Genomic DNA, 17,285 nt, shown 5'->3' with positions numbered 1-17,285 from the left:
ATTAAATGTCAACCCATGTGATGGGTATCGGTGATCGGCAGCAAAAATCCTGATCGAAGCATCCCTAGTTTATAGACGAGCACCATGATAGGGACTCACATAATGGAGGTCGAAAACAGCCATAATACGTCTTACAAGATGAAATATCACATGTTCAAACATATTAAAACAAAGTGGAAATTTTGTAGCCGGCACGAAAAAAACATAACACATCATGGAAGTGGACATGATTATGGTGGCTTTCGCCCCTTAAGTTGCTTGTGTTTAATCGCCATGGCTGTTTGGCGCTTTCTCACAATACCTATACACCTTTAAAGTAAATGGTGTTATTACACTTTCTGTGAACTTTCTTTGTTTTCTGGCATTACTCATGTTAAGTTACACCACGGTGTTGTCACTGTATTACAACTCAACTTAAGTTGTTTTATTATGGCAAACGCTCCACTCAGAAGAACTACAGAAACAAATCTTGTGGTTTCATTTGACCTTCACACGAATGTTGAGCGACTGCGGAGGTTTTTCTTATCTGTGTCTAGCTCAGTTACGTCTGACAGTCTCACACATGCCGAAAGTAAATATCTGTGCCTGTATTTTCTGTTCCACGCATGAACAGATTTGAGTCTGTGGAGGTTAAAAAGCAAACAAGCCGTGTGTTTGCTGTCAAGTCTGCGAGCGAGAATGCACATCGGTTTACAAAACAGGACCCATTCAGATATCTGACCTGGATAAGGGAAAACTGAGGATTTTTTTCTCAGCTCTTCTCAAAGCAACTTTGGCATCTATTATTTACTTTCTTGCTTCTGTTTCATTTGCTCATTAAAAAAGGGGACAAGTGCACAGCTGGAAGCCATTCTGTCGATCTCTCACTCAACATTAAGATTAGCATCACTGCACCAAATTGTTAAGCATTCCAGGAGCACTATAGCAGGACAGAGATACCGTACCACTGTGCTTCTCTAGCGGTGCGTGTTACGACTGTAAACACGGGATTTTCCCAAACTTTCTGTGTACTGATCATTATGTATTATATATTAAATCTACAGCAAACTGCTGTCAACTCATATTTCTTCTGAGAAGAAGTAGTAAATCCCAACTACAACTGACTTCATCAAGCGGTATTTCTCCTTGATGATCTTTATACTTCACGCTCATTGTCCCATCTGAGCTGTGTTCAAGCCTGTTTGATACCTTAAGTGCAGCTTGTTTGACACGTCGGAATTTAGTAATGATCTGAAGAAGGTGAGACATGATGTTATGACATTGTCAGTTGAGTGTTTGGAAGATGAGACTTCAGGCAAAGGAGGACACCAGAAAGTTTTTTTTTTTTCTGAAGACACGTTCTAAAAAGGAGTAGAAATGTCTCAGAGCCATGGATGTCATTTAAAACTGAACATCATCAAAATACAAATAAAATAATGGAAAAACACATGAACTGAGGGAGGAAGAGAACATCTCGAAACAGACTGATGGGAGCAGCACATCAGTCATGTTTGAAGTTCTTTTTAGTCATCGCAGGTTATTCAATGCAAACTTGAACTTGTCATAAATTTAGAAATTATAAACATCAACTGATCTATTTTGATGTGAAGCTACTGTTGTATGATGTGAAATTTAATCTCCAGAGAAAACAAGTTCAACTTTATGGACAAAGAATACAGTGTCCCTGACTAATGAGTCATGTATTATACAATTTATAAATCACACTTAAGCTCCAAATTATATTATAATATAATATATTATACGTAAGATCTGGGTCTAAATATTCTGTTCCGTTACTGTACAAACAACATCATATTTACATATATCTAATTAAAAAAATACTAGTGAGCTTAACTGAGCTTTCATTGTGGTGTTTTAAAACGACCCCTTCTCCCACTCAAACACTTTATGGACAAGTCTTCCCAGTAAATGTTTGTTTCTGGGATTAATAAGTCACCGGATATAAATTGCCTTTTAACTTCGCTCAGTTTGTTCGGCAAATAGATCAAAAGGAAAGGAAATATTTCTTTCCTTCACTGGTGAGTGCACAAATTTGTTGCAGCTTCGATTGTTAGTTTTACATGTTCGGAGTCATAAAGTCAGCCCTCACTGTGGGGCTTCTGTCTGGGCTCCACTTAAATGAGACCCATTGAGCTTACTCCAGTTAAACACACAGTCTGCCAGTATTTAAGGCAATGTGGTTGATCATAGAGATATGGTACACACACACGCACATGCGTCACGCACACACACACACACACACACACACACACACACACAAAGGCACAGAAAGGGCTGATAACTGAACAAGAATGTTATGTTGCAAACTATTACAGGGACCACGGCAGCAGAGCCATAACTACAGATAAAGAGGTCACACAGTTGCTTTTGAATAGTCAGTGTGAAGCAGGGTTCGCTTTTCACACAAACTTTGGGATCTGGGGAAAAAAGAAACACACAAATAAATTCCTCTTTTTCTTACTCACACCATGTAAATATACAGAAAGATCCCAAAAAGCAATGAATTCCAACCCATCTTGCCGTACGTTTTAACTCGGTAGCTGCAGCACCCAGTGCGAGGGGAGCGAATTAATCATACAACAGCGCATATCAATTGTGGAGCTTTAATTTAGCACCTCATTTAACTCTGTAAAAACAACAAGTTTACAAGCTGGCATTCTGACACACATTTATTTCTGCCCTCTGGTAATGGTCGGCTCTGTTTAAAAAGACGGTTTGGCAGCTCTGGAGATAACAGAAGGAAGAAAAATGAATGGAATTATGAGATGGATGGATTTCCAGGGGATGAATGTGCTGCTGTTTTGTAGATATTTATCTAAAACTGACTACGGTTTTTATTGAATAAACACACAAATGTACTGCCACCGAGGATAAATGCACACAAAACGTGCATAAATAAAGCAAACAATGGAAATGATTTTTGGAGGGTGACTTCAAGCAAACAGCAGGACGCCATCATTGTGCAAGATTATTCTGCCTTTTCAGTGCGGTGTACTGCAGTTATGGAATATTTCTTTATTTCCTTTTTCTACTTTTTCGCCTGAGTCACATCAAGAGATGTCAGTCCGGCAGCTTGTCGTCATCTCAGCGACACAATGGTTAGGTCTGGTCATGAATCTTATGGAAGGAAAAGGGCATTTATGTTCTTCCTTCAATGTGACAATATTTGAATTGGTAGTATTTCTTTGACTTCAAAACGGATTAAGAGAAAGTAGAGCAGAAAAAAAAGCTGACAGGGCACAAATGAGATTTTTTCTTAATAAAACACAAACCTCCTATTTTTAAGACTTGACTTAATGAATCCAAGGGTGTCTTGTGACCGTTCCCGCATGGCCTTTAAAAACTCAAGAACAAGAGCATTCATTGTCCTTTTAGGCACCCCAAACCCATCTTTAAGGCTCCTTAATGTAAACCAGAGGCTATAATTTCTCTTGTGGCATCTCAAAGCAGACGCAGGAATGAAGAGGGGGGGAAGACGGAATAAAGCAGAAGGCGAATGGATAAAGTCCCTCATTTGAGCCTCATAAAAACAAGAAGGAACAAACATTTATCTCTTGCAGGGCTTTCATCGGATGCTTTAAGAGCCCAGAAATAACAGAGACCAAGATGCTGATAAAGTGGAGACAGGAAATGAGGAGTGTGGGTCTGCTAGTCTCAGGTTTCAGCTGGGACCAGTGGTGTTGTGCGCCCATACACCTCCTCCCTCCACACCCCTCAGTGTTCTGCTGACATACATAGACCACAACCCGCCCCTGCCAGATATTAGTGCAGTGTCTGGAAACCACCAGCCTTCATCACTATACAGAGAAGTGACACGTTCTTCCCTTTACACACACAGAAACTCACTTAAGTCTACAGGTATGCCCGACGGGTTTTTTGGACTTTTCCAATTGAGCGTTTAGCTGAATGCACACAAGCTTGCCAAATTACTGTGAGACGTTTGTACTCTTTGTTGAGCTTCACGATATTTGCTTTACTCCCTTTTCAGCATCTCCACGCACAAGACAGGGCAAAGCCAGGATTAACAGCTAAGCTTTATCAATCAGAGTCACAAGCGAAGCGAAGATAGCCTCTGGATTTCCATTCTGGAGAGAGCAGACAGAAGCATTCAGGTGATTTGCAAAACCTCCTCCCAGCAGAAGTGGTGTCATGAGTCACCTTTGATATCAGCTCAATCATTTTCTTCCTCGTGGCTCACTAGATTTCCTTATCGGACTTAAACATGCGGCCCAGATTTAGGATCAAAGACGCCCCAACAGACAAAAAAAAAAACAGTTTAGGAAAATCAGTCCCTTCATTGCCTCATGAAGCCATGCTCTGTTGTCCACAGAAATCAATTACAAAATCACAACTTTTAAAGCTGCTTGTTCCTTTTGTGGAGATTAGCTTCCATTGTTTTCCAGGCAGCGAGTCATCACACCTTATCGGCCATTTCAGATAAATGTAGTTAATCGGCTGCAGTTGGTTGCTGAAGGCAACATAGCAGCAGTTGAGCCTCGCTTGTTTAGTCCAAGAAAGTCGAAATGTGAAATGAAAGCTGTTGACTCAATTTGCCGAGGAAAATAATGACCTGACCCATTGGGTAACAGTCTTCTGTTCATATTAGAGGAGACATGTCGGGACTATGAATGAGGCAGACGGGAAGTTGGGTCGAGGGGGCAGCAGCCAGGGGACAGTTACCCAGATTTCCGTCTCCCCAGAATCCTGCTCCAGATCTTCTGAGACGTGTCCTGGGACCTCCTCTCAGTTGGACATGGCTAAAGCATCGCAGCAGGGAGGCATCCAGGAGGAATCCCAAGCAGGAGCCTGAAGCCACCTTAACTGGCTCCTGTGGTTCAACTCAGTGCCTCACTCCATTTCTGAAGTAGAGTCCACCCTTCCCAAGTACAAAACTCATTTGAACCACTTGTATCTGCCCCGTCATCCTTGTGATCACCAACCAAAGTTAGTAAGTGATGAAAGAAACGAAATCTGATCAGAAAATTAAGAACTTTGCCTCTTGGCTCAGCAGAGTCATGAGGACTCTCTCACGTGTTCACAGAACTGAAGTTACATGAGGTAACTTCTCTGTCCGTGTGTCGTTCTCTCCGCACAATGAAAAACAGCTCTCAATAAGTGTTATTCATCCACTGCTAAATAATTGTTTCTAGCAAGACAAAAAAAATATTGATGCAACTGGTTATTCTCAGACAAAAACCAAACAATAAGGAGCCACATAAACTAAATAAGAACGAGGAGATAATAAAATAACTTAAGCACATGCTGTTTTAAAAGAGGAGGAAGTAAGGTTGTAGCCTTCTTTGTTCTTGCCTTCATTTACTGCCTTTAAATCACATGGGTATGAATTTCCTTCCACATTATTGTAGTACTTGTAAAAGAGCACAGTCTTGCCTACTAGCCTGAAACATTGTCTCTGCTTCTTAACCTGAACCTTTGGCAGGTTATTCAACCTCCTGTAGTGGATAACGTGGCTGCTCTTGACGTTTCATCAATGTTGCTGTTGCTGTTGTTGCTGTTGTTGTTTCACCTCAAAAGCTCAAAGGCTACCTTGCAAACATTGGAGAGAAATGTGGGGACAGAATTCCAACCAGCCAGTTTTCCTGCTGATCACTTTCAGCATGCCAACGCAAGAGTAACAGCCTTCCAGCTGCATCTAAAAACCTCCCTAACTCCGTCTTTTTAGCGCCATAATCCTCTTTGCTAGGTAGAATGACATGCACGGCAACACTACAAGAGATTAGCAAATAAAAAGGGCTGCAGGTAGATGAAATGACTTCATGCCTCCAATATGAGGAAGAAGAAAACAGAAATTGTTCAAGTGGAAGCAGATAGAGTCGTGTAGCTCGTTCAGATTAAAGTCAGATTAACTTGTGAGCGGTGCCCTGGCACTAAAATATTATAAACACCGCTGTGAAAAAAAAAACATTAATGCAAATGCAAGAATATTTAGCAGAATGTAACGGCTCTAAGAGGGACTTTGATGGCGCACAAACATTCTAAGATGTGTGAGCCTCGTCATGGTAAATTCTGGACTTTTGCTACTTCAATCACACATTTTTACATACTGTATTTAAGAGTCTGATCTTTAATCAATTTAAACATAGAATGGCAACAGATGAACACATCTTATTTGACAAGATAAATAAATTCATTGACGGAAATAATATCATATCATATCATATCATATCATATCATATCATATAAAAAATGTGTAAAAACCAAGAGGGTAGTTTTCTTTAAATATAATCTTTAAATAGCTGCAACTTCAAAGCAGCTCACACAACGTTTCTTTTTGGCGGAGTCTGGAGGAAGGGGGTTGGCCTTTGAATTCAAATATCATCTTACAAAATGCTTTTCCAAGCTCACCGATCCTTAACGAGAAAGGAATAAAATGATGAAGGTCCACTTCACCAAACAGGATGTTACCAAATTTTACGGTTTCGCTTTTTAAATTTGGAATATTTTTCACTCAAAAAGTGTATCGAAAAGACTAAAACATACTCAGATGTTGGCGTTAACTGCGAACAAAGGCTTTTCTTTTTTCTTTTTAAACTTATGTTCCTCACAAAGGCTTTTCTTTTTTTTTTATTATATTACAAACATAGGCTTTTCTTTTTTTTAACTTATATTCGTAACAAAGACTTTTCTTTTAAGTCTTAATGACCAGCTACCTGTATTTATAATGTCACGTCCTTGACTGATTTCCTGTTGGGTACACAAAAATGCAGGAGGGCATTAGTGGTAGAGCACCAGGGGGGAGGCCGCAATGCCAAATGAAAGGGCAAGAGTGGAGTGTGTACTTCAACACACTTGCCATGTGCTCTGTCAGCCCTGCTGCTGCCTATAATGGCATGAGAAGGGCCACTTAACTCGTAATCACTTCTCTCTTTCCCCCCCTCGGCCGCGTCCTCCTCTCCGTCGTCCTCAACCCCGGATTTCAGACCGTCGGCTCTGATCTCTAATCATAAATGAAGCGGAGTTCAAGAGCAGGGACAGTGGTCCACACCCCTCTACCCCCTCGGCTGGGATCCTGTAATCACGGGCTCCGAGAGGCCAGCAGGCTTTTGAATGAGAGATGACTGCAGCACCTCTAATGCATCAGCCACTTCCACTTTGAAGAGCCATTTTCTGGAGGAGAGAGTATCAGAGGTAGGAAATCAGGTCACCGCCACCACCATCATCATCATTTTTCTGATCATTACACTCTATCTAACGAAGACCTGTGATTGAACACGGGACCTTTTACACAATTATTTTCATTCCAGGCAGACAGGCTAAAAAGCAAGATGAGCAACAGCGGGTCAATCTCACTTTCCGCTGCTCTGTTGTGTGCTTGCCACAGGAGGTTGAAATGTTCATCAAAACTCAAAAGATGGTAAGTCATGTTTAAGAATCTGGACTGCCACTGTTTTCAAAACATTCTATAGCCTGACATCTTAGGTAATAAAAAAAAAAATCTAATATATGTCTGTCATCTGAAAGGAAAAGCTACCAGAGACTGAAAGTACAAGATCATGGACATCAGCAGAACAGTGTCTGGACCCTTTGAGTTTTTTTCAATCAAATATTCAACTTTGACATTACTTGTTTAAGAGGCTGTAGCTTGAAAACAGATAAGGATGAAGGGATAATGTAAAAGAGAAGAATCTTTGATATGACCAAACATTTGGGATGGAAGTAGATTCACTCATATAATTTGTATTTTATGACATCAACCGGCGCTGGCCAAAGTCAATCACATAACTCTTACACGTGACATTCTTCCTAATCTCTCAATCATCGATGATGATGATGTCTGGGCATCATCATCATCACCGGAATATGAACTTCGTCTGCTGTTACTCGCATGTTTTCTTTTCACAATTCACACTACCACCATCATTGTGTTTCGACCATGAATCCGCTCCGGAATGTGACTCTTGTGGAGGCGTCATAGGGACTGGACGCACTAGCACTACATGCAGAAGCCGCGCTGCCGACTGCTGTAGTCACTTTCTGTCCCACTGCATGAGCTCCATCAGAGCATGAATATTAATCTGAATCTGGCACTGTCATATCCACTCTCTTGCCCTCTGTTTTGCACCTACTGCGGCACAATGTAAAGAATATAACTCAAGATTGTCTTGGGAGCACCTCAACACTGAGGAGGTTTTTTTGGATAAAGGAAAGTCGGAGGCTCCGAGTGTAGGTTGCTGTCTCCTTGACCAAAACTCAGGCAGCCGCCTTGGCAATGACCGCTTCCTGATAAGATGACATTCTCCAGAAAAAAAAAGGTGATATTTAAAAATGTTAGCACATACTGTATTCAGCAGCTACAAACATCTCGTCACACAATCTCTTGTTCTCACTCACCCTCTCACACAGCCACAATTGAACACCAAAATAAAACTGAGAGAACACAACTTTTCCCTTCCTCTCCCCCATTGGTTACCATCAATACTAAAAACGTATCAGCTGCAAGGCCGGGACTGACAACAATAATCTGATATTGCATCTTAAAACCTCTTCTTGCCCTCAGAGTTCGTGAATGGTTGTGGCTGCTATTGAGTTGACTGAGACACATTGAGAAATGTTACTTTCAGCGGATTGAAAAGTTAAAACGGCTTGCCCTGATTTATGATCTTAAAAGGGAAAATGTAACATCTTTTAAAGTGGGATCACAGGGGGCGCTCAGGATCTGAACACAGACCCGTGATGCAAAACCTAAATGGATCACATGAAGCAGCCCAAGACCACTTCTATGATTTTCAACACATCTGTACCTCTGTACAAAAGCAAGACTTCCACCAGAGGTTGTGTTGGTATGTTGTGCAGGATCCCAGGTCAGCGTCTGTGGCACAGCGCTGCCAGTCAAGTGCTGAAACTTGTGCAGAGCTCTGCTAATGGACTGCTAATAGGAGTGAATGTTGCCCCACGAAGCTCCCCTGCAGTTGGAAGCGTCACACCGGGTGATTAATGACACTCTCCCTCTCTTCCCCTGTCTGTCCCTGTCCTCGCTTCATATCGCGCCCTCCTGGCTCGCTTCACTTGTACTCCAGGTTCTCTCCACTAATCTTTCTGTCCCCTTCCCCTCTGGTGCGTCTTTGCAACCACCCTCTTTTCTCACCCGCACCTTTGCAAACTTCTATTCTAACTGTCTGTGGAATTCAGAGGATGGTATTTGCAGCAATTTTTGTGTCACACCTCAGAGTTGTTCACACACTGAAGAAAGCGTTACACCTGAATCGAGACTCTACTGTAACTCTAATTCTTTGACACACCTGTAACTGAGGCAGACTACAGATACCTGCCTTCTATTTACATTTTGATCATGATTTCCCAGTTAAATATTCTTTTTAATTTTTCATTGTTCTGTATATTCTTCTTCTTCTCAATATGTAATTATTGCTCTTCAAACTGGATTAAAGCTGTTTCAATAGCACTTCCGATATAATATTTATTTCATGTCTCTATTTCAATTCAATCCTATTCCGGACCTCCATTTATCTTGCTTCTTGATTTGTCGTTTTATGATTTTCCCATCTCAGCCATCGAAGGTTATGCTACAATACTTTAAGTAAATAGCTTATATTCACTTTTTTATTATCATGTCTGGAGTAGGAGCCTAAATCTCCGCCTCTTCCGGTCGGTTCATGGAACCTAAGATCGATGAAAAATTAATAAAAGCCTATGGGGAAGTTAATATGAACAAAGTAAATTATGATTTATTTACTTGTGAAAATATGTAATTATTTGCACTACACACAAATCGAAGGTCGCATGACGTCACAGCAGAAAGTTACCAGACTATCAGAGGTAGACGACAGCAAACATTAGCTGACATTGCTAACACGTAGTTCAGTCCCACATATCACACAAAACCTGAGGTAACTTTTGATTGAAAAGCGCTGCTCTCACAGCATTAGAATGTGTCTTTCAAATTCACAGACATCAATGGTGAGATCTGTGGTATAGCTCAAGCTTGATCAGAAAATACCTTTTATGTCTCCATTGTCTCCCATTCCTATTTTTTGTTAACATAGGTCAAATGAGACGGAAGTACATGGGCATGACTCAGGCTCCCCATTGTAACATTTATAAGACAGCTTTCTTAAAATGTTTTTTTCATACTAGTATCTTGAGTCCTTCAGTTAATGTAGAATTCATAGATTATTGAGAGATATTGAGAGAATCAAAAAACTTTATTGGGATTAATACATTTTTCTGATTCTGATTCTGAAAAATATCTAGCAATTCTAAATGCGAACTTGTAATTTGAAGAATACATTTTTAATTGATTTATGGAATGGAGAATATTAGTAGTGAAAAAAATCACATACTGTGCTTGTAGTTCTCTCTATATTGCTGGCCTATTCTCCATATTCCATCAAATTAATGCTGATTCTCTAAACATTTTATTCAGAAAAAAAGTCACTGTTTTAATTGAATGGGTTTACAGCCCCTCCTAACACTCCCATTATATCATATGGCCGCATTGGGAATTGATTTGGTGAAGACAATCATCTAAAAAGGTGGGATCTGAACAAACCACAATGTGTTTTTCCCAAGGCTCAAAGCTGCTGATAAAAATCATCTTGTGCTGCACAAAATGGAATAATGCTCTACAAGGCAAGATAATGTGAATCCAAAGAAGTTGGGTGCAGTTACTAATTCATGTGATGAAAACAACAAAAGGTTATGATGAAAACTATGATTGTTCAATAATACTTCATTTTACATTGTTGTCATTTTAATATTCATTACAACAAGAATCTAAAGTCTTGGACAAAGAAATCATGAATAAACATGTTTGTATTGAGCAGCAAAGCAGATGATTACAAAGCCAAACTCCTCCTGGTGCGATCGACAGTCTTGAAGAATGACATGAGTACCAGGCAAACTCAGCAGCACTTTTCACAGCAATTATCACTGGCTGCCACACGGGGTCTGACTCGCCGCCTGCAAAGCTGCCTGTACCCCTGACCCTGCGACGCCCCTCAGACCTGAACCGTATACTGTTTACGTTCCCATTTTCCTTCAGCCGTGTTAGGGGAGCAGCGTGTTAGTGAATCTTAATATCTCCAATTATAGAAAATTGCCTGATGGAAAGATGTCGAAAGATTCGGTGGTCTTGTAAAGTGGCAACATAGGAGGAAATGTATACTTCTCCTTCTGCACAATGTGCTCATTGTGCAAACACAGCGTGTTTATGGAACCGCCGCTTGGGTTGTAACGCAGCGTCCCCCGAGGAGCCGGCCGTCGGGCCACGAGGAAGCCTGTTAGAATAATAGCGATAGCAATAACATTCACTTTTACCTGCCTTGCTGGAGCGGTCAGAAGGGGTGTCATGAGCGGAAAGTAGCAAACTGTGTGCAATATTTTAGAAACCTAATACATCACAGATCTTTAACTTTTCCGTCCATAAACAAACCCCAGCGGGCAAATTTTCAAAGAGAGGCATAAGAACGGCATTGTGGAAAAGCTGAACCAATCCCAGAAAGGCCAGGGTCCAGGATTTATGCCAAGCATCCTTTACCACACAGTGCTCCTCTGTATGAGCATCGATGTTGAGATATTCCGCAATAATAAATCTGCAGGACACGGCGGGAAAAAAATCTGATTCATTTAACATGCAGAACTTTTAAATCTGAAGTTCTGAGAGCGAGCAGAGATATTCATCTCAAGCCCTCTTCTGTGCCCTTCCTTTGTATCATATTTAATATCTCCGCTCTGTAACTGCTACTTTCAGCTAATTTAACTGCTTAGTCAGTTTCATGGATAATAAATTCTAATACTCGACTCATTAGATCGCCAAATGGTTTACTTTCCCTCATTCCCACATGATAGAGAGTGTGTCTCCTTGTGTATGTTGTACTCTAATATGACTAAATACACTTTTCAAATCTGAAACAAAAACAATAAGAACTGTTTTAGCATATGGCATTTTAGCCCAGCAATGTTTAATAACTACCCAACAACAGGCTGTTACAAGCCAGGTACCTTTCTACATCACAACCAGAAGACTTCCATGAATTCATTTAGTCCAGACAGACTCTTCACTAGCATCAACATTCACTACGCCTTTCTTTGCTTCAGAAGCTGCAGTCTTGACAGCCTGTTAAATAGTTGGCCAAACAAAAGCACAACACTGGCTTTGGAAGGCAATGATGCAGCTTTCCAAAAAAATAAATACACTAAGGTACACTTGAACAGATTTATATGAATAAAACACATAGTCCAAGAGCGAAATGGCGTCATCGCCTCGCCACTGCCACCAGCACCAATGACCAGGAAGGTGTCATCATTCTCATAAAGAACGTTGCGAGCCTCTTGTCACCCTCTCATGAGGCTCTTACGAAGATACTTCACCAATAAATGGACACTTTGGATCAAGTATATTTTCAGCTAAACAACCCTCAAAATATCTACGAGCACTTCCATAGAAACCCAATGAATCAAATCATCAATATTATACGTTTATATTTTGTCACTTTTTTTCATTTATTTCTTTTTTATCCTGGAACGGTGACCGTTGTCAAAGCCTATATGATTTGGTTTACTGCATCAGGATGTCAACCTGACCCTATCTCAACATGTACAGGTCATAATCACGGATTGAGTCAGTGATTCTGCAGCAAACCAGAAGCAGAAGCAGCGGAGTCCTGCCACAGAGATGATAGCTTCCCTCTCTGGCTTTTCATCTGTCTCAGCCAGTAAATGAGCAACTATCTGTCTTGAAAAATGACACAACTTAAAGACAGCACATCTTCATATGAAGTGCTCCAGAGCAGAGGAGGCGTCATGCCCGCAGCCGCCAGTCACTTTAATCACCAGTAGTTTTACATTGAAGAAGTGACTCTCCAGCGATTTGCAAATGAGTCAAGCTCATTAGTGCCCAAAAATAGCAAGGCCCATTAATTAGTCTCAAACAATGTTCTCCTGGTGTATTGACTTCTTAATGGACAGAGAAGGACCTTGTTCCTATTCCTATTCAGTCAATGACACGGGGCTCTCTGGGGCTAAGGGTTGGGTATTATGTCATCTCAGCCTGCCCTTCAGAAACTGGAGCGTTTTTCATTCCTTCTGTGCCTCTTTTGCTCATTAACTATGTAAGAGGGCGCTGGAGGTCTGGGGCAGATAGATAAGGTTGCTGCTAGACCCCTCATCCCTGAAGAAAATATGTGCCAGGACAAACAATATGAGTCACAGTACGTCACATGAAGTATGTGACTGGCATTAAACATATATTCAACAATCGGGATGAAAAAGAATGCACCTATGTCTTATCATGGTGGCAGAAAACCACAGGTCCCAATGTAGGTCAAGCCGAGCAACATTTTGTTTGACAGCTTCATGTCGTGGCAATAACAGCACGCAGGGGTTGACAATGGTGAAGGATGTGAAGCGATGGTGGTTGGATGTTGACAAAACCAAATTTCACTGGTGAGTTTGAAAGGAAAATACAGATTACCAAGTCCTCGTAAATACCACACTTCAGAGCAAAGGTCACACAAGTAATGGCTTTAATGGCTTCACTGGACTTTACAAGCATCCATCATCAGCTACAGCGACTGCTTTCTGAGGAGCTGTCGTCTACTTCAGATTTTCATCAATTCATGGAAACTATATACGACATTTCAGCTAAACAGTACTTCAAGTTCAATGCATTAGTTTGACACTGAACACATAAATCTATGTTTTTAATGTCATCATTCAGACCACCTAAAGTGTGACGAAAAGGAACATTTTTCATCACATGACAAAATGCCTTTTGTAAGATGTTGACTGATATTTCTAGATTCGGAAAGTAATTACGAATAAACACAGGAAAACAAATGTATTCTTTAAAACGAATAAATCAACAATGAAAGGCATGTTCAATAATGCTTTTCTTATAAATGAAAAAGTGAATTCAATAGTTTTTTTATCTGTGCATAATCCGCTTTCTTTCTGCTTTTGTCAAATAACTTTGAGCATTTACTTTGTTTTGGTATTCAACTGAATTATTGTTATGATTATTATTATTATTATCAGAGGAAGAAAAAGAAAGAGAAAAAAGGAAGAGGTGGGGAAGAAGAAACTTCTACGGTGATTTTGAATTTAATTACTAATTTTGTCAGTTGAACTAAACGTCACACTTTGGGGAATGTCAATATTTTTACTGTACTTTCGCGGCTGATTGAAATATATATTTTTTTAAAACAAAAACGAGAATTTCACTATATCGATTGAAGCGTCAATAATGATGTGACTTTCTACCAGTTTGCAAAGTTTATTTTTTTCACTTCAAATGTATTTATTTCAAAGTTAAGAGGAAAAAAGTTTTTCTTTTACCTTGAGCGACTCCAAATTCCGCCAGAAGCACAATGACAAGCCAGGTCAGCGACTCGGACCCCCGTTCTCTTCCACCTCCTCTGCCAGGTAGCGCGCCCATCATGAACAGACCAACTCCGCTCTGACACAAGTCTCTCAACAATTCACCCCCAGATACAAAAGTCCCCACTTCAGAAAGTCAGTCCCGTGACAGCGAGCAGCAGTTGTATCCAGAATGGTGTTGGTACACAGTTGGTGGATGAAGAGAAGCCGCGCGCGCTCCCTTTTTTCAGGATGTTGCGTTAAAATCCGTTTTCTCCACAACACTCGTCTACAGATATGGGTCGACGTCTTGCTTGTAAATTCATAGTCCGCTGTGTCGCCGCATCAAAAGTCCCGCGGAGAGTCCGAGTGAGTCGCACCTTGGTCCAGAGGGTGAGTGAGATGTGCGAGTATGTGTGAGAGCGCCGAGCTCCGCGCTCCTCTGCCGGCTGCATCCAGGAGAAGGAGCCGCCTCTGCAGCCACCTTGCTCCTCGCCGTGACCGCTGCAAAATACGGACTGGATCGAGGCGGGGAACGGAGGTATTCAAGCCTGATCAACACCTGAACAAACCAGTGAGGGGTCAAGTAAATATGCAGAGAGTCCTGTTTCATCTGAGATTTTTTGTTTTCATTTATTCCATTTGTGATCCATAGACAATACTGGATCATTACAGGATGAACTGTTGATATTGATGAACCCGATTGACTGAAAATGGAGTTGATCTTGCTGACGGACCACTGTCCAAACAGGTGTTCAATGCGACATGTTTGATGTGAAAGAAATGTGGACCATGAGTCAGAAGACAGATACAGCTTCAATATATCCAATGGGAAAGTTGCTTTGTCAGAGTCCTTCAACCGAGTGTGCTGTGAGAGACTGTGAGAAGTGATCCACCTTCACCTTCCGGAGATAGAGGTGGGCGATGTGATGGAATTAAATTGTGAATAATTTGAACCTTTTGACCTTCTACCATAGTGAGGTGCTTACGTAGATTCAGTCACATTCTTTCTATACAGCATAGATCTATGCTGATTCGTCTACCTGTCCATCTCTCACAGCTGAGCAGCACATGGTGCTCCTTTTCCCACACACAGTCACAGCAAAGTCAAATGTGCAACTGAGTTGTTTTCAATTCTGATGTGCCTCTGTAATTTAACCACAAACCTTCACGACAGAATGTTGGAGTGTTTCTTGTCTCACTTCAAAACTTTGTTGACACTCGTGGACCTTCAAAGTTTGCTTTGTGGTTTAAAGGTTGACTAAAAACTAAATGCAGAATCAAACAAATGCACACCAAAATGTGAAGAGAGCAGAACCGTTGTTACGAAGCCGAGGCAAATACTGTTAAATATTTATCTGGAAGTTCCCCAAGATAGATTAAAATAATTCAAAAATATTATGATAAAAACCAACCAGTTATTGAAAATAAATAAATAATAAAATAAATTAGCCAATTGTAAACAGCTACAACTAAAAGAGATTTTCCATAGGACTTTTTGCGCTTTGGCCGAGGTGCCGTGGCTTGAAAAAGGTTGAAAAACACTGTGCTCTGCCATACAATTTACATAAGAGAGCAGTCATGCAGTGATACAATTCAAAACATTTGTGTTTCTTATAATTTGATTTTCACCTTTGAAACTTTTCCCAAGTTTCCTCATTAAAATCTGCTGCCAAATCCACCACCTCTGTATTTGCTAGCAAAAAATAGTTCCATAGCAACTGTGGGGAAACATTTTGGTGTCCTATGGTTTTTCTATGCAGAAAGTGTGAGCTGGAATTCATTTTTAAAAGTCAATGCGCTGCCGCTGGCTCCACGCGACACTTGACTGTGTGTCTGAAAACCCATCATTGACCCACAGGAAAGTAAATTAACTGAAGCATCATGAATGTAGCACATGCTCTTTCATGGTGCAACCACTTACAGAGTTTCCTGTCATTTATCAGAATAGCTCAAGTGAGATACGCTAGAGTAAGTGCTCCTCTGCATGAATCTTTACTGATTCAACGTCTATATTTTGGCCTCACTAATGGAGTGGCACGGATTCCAGTGAGGAGAGGGCAGGTCTGCTTGCCATTTTGATCAAATATAAGTACAATGGAGCACACGCGCAGAAGCAGCACGCGGCCAGGTCGACAATACCTCAATAAAAAGTTGCAAAGTCAGGGATTATAGTTCGGCAGCGTTCTTTTGTGGAATCTAATAATGAAAACATCTAAAGTGCATCAGTGGTGCATTCACTTTGCTCCTGTTTTTATGTGAATAGACGATTGGAGGAGTTAAAAAAAAAAACAACAGTGTGTTTCTGGAGAAACTGTTTTCACAGGAAGCAGAGACCAGTTCAGACACTTCATGTACAATCACTTTTTTTTTTTTTCAATCGAGTTTGGGCGCTGCCGTGCAAACCATTGAATGTTCCTCATTTGAATCCCTTTATTACTGTAATGAATTGTCATGTGATTCAAACCAACTCAATCCTGACCCATAGTTAATTCCAACTCCAGGACCCACACGATGCAAAATTAAAATAACACGTTATCACTGAGCACTGAAACAAAGCTGTTGATGTTGAACCTATCATCAATTTGAATTTTGCTCGAAACAATTAAACAATTAAATCTGCCTAATCTAGCCATGTATTTTATGTTGATATAATTTGACATTAAAAGTGGAGTTAAAAAAGTAACATTTACAAGTGGTGTCATTTTTCACTGTACGTCTGTGTCACATTTCCATTTATGAAATTAAGACGCGTTTCCCACAAACCTCCATAAAAACTGTGCATCAAACGCATCTGCAAAAGCCACTACAACAACTGTGTAGAGGGTGTTGCCAAGGGTACACACTTGCGCCACTAGGTGGGTGCAGACGTTTAAATGATCCATTTATTTGACTGCATCACACGTCCCTGCAGCCAGAGAACAAGTAGAGTTGTGAACTTGGGGAGATTT

The 17,285-nt window shown here is 40.7% G+C and overlaps 1 protein-coding gene and 1 long non-coding RNA gene across 5 annotated transcripts in view; one reads left to right on the top strand and one right to left on the bottom strand.

Annotated features, from left to right (window-relative positions):
• unc5cb (unc-5 netrin receptor Cb) overlaps window positions 1-14,768 on the bottom strand; it is a 144,801-nt gene extending 130,033 nt beyond the window's left edge. For all 4 annotated transcript variants that reach the window (XM_053853758.1, XM_053853759.1, XM_053853760.1 and 1 more), the window contains exon 1: window positions 14,314-14,768. In XM_053853758.1, the coding sequence (XP_053709733.1) occupies window positions 14,314-14,416 (103 nt within the window). In that variant the 5' untranslated portion in view covers window positions 14,417-14,768. The remainder of the gene's footprint in view (window positions 1-14,313) is intronic.
• On the top strand, window positions 6,723-9,470 carry LOC128752497 (uncharacterized). The gene is made up of 3 exons (XR_008413674.1): window positions 6,723-7,149; window positions 7,266-7,375; window positions 7,483-9,470. It is a non-coding gene; the product is annotated as an uncharacterized LOC128752497 (long non-coding RNA).
• Window positions 14,769-17,285: the final 2,517 nt, after the last annotated feature.

This window comes from Synchiropus splendidus, chromosome 1 (genome assembly GCF_027744825.2).
Source record: "Synchiropus splendidus isolate RoL2022-P1 chromosome 1, RoL_Sspl_1.0, whole genome shotgun sequence".
Taxonomy (NCBI): Eukaryota; Metazoa; Chordata; class Actinopteri; order Syngnathiformes; family Callionymidae; genus Synchiropus; species Synchiropus splendidus.
Note: the sequence above shows the minus strand (reverse complement) of the source record. Positions and strands in the feature narration are given on the sequence as shown.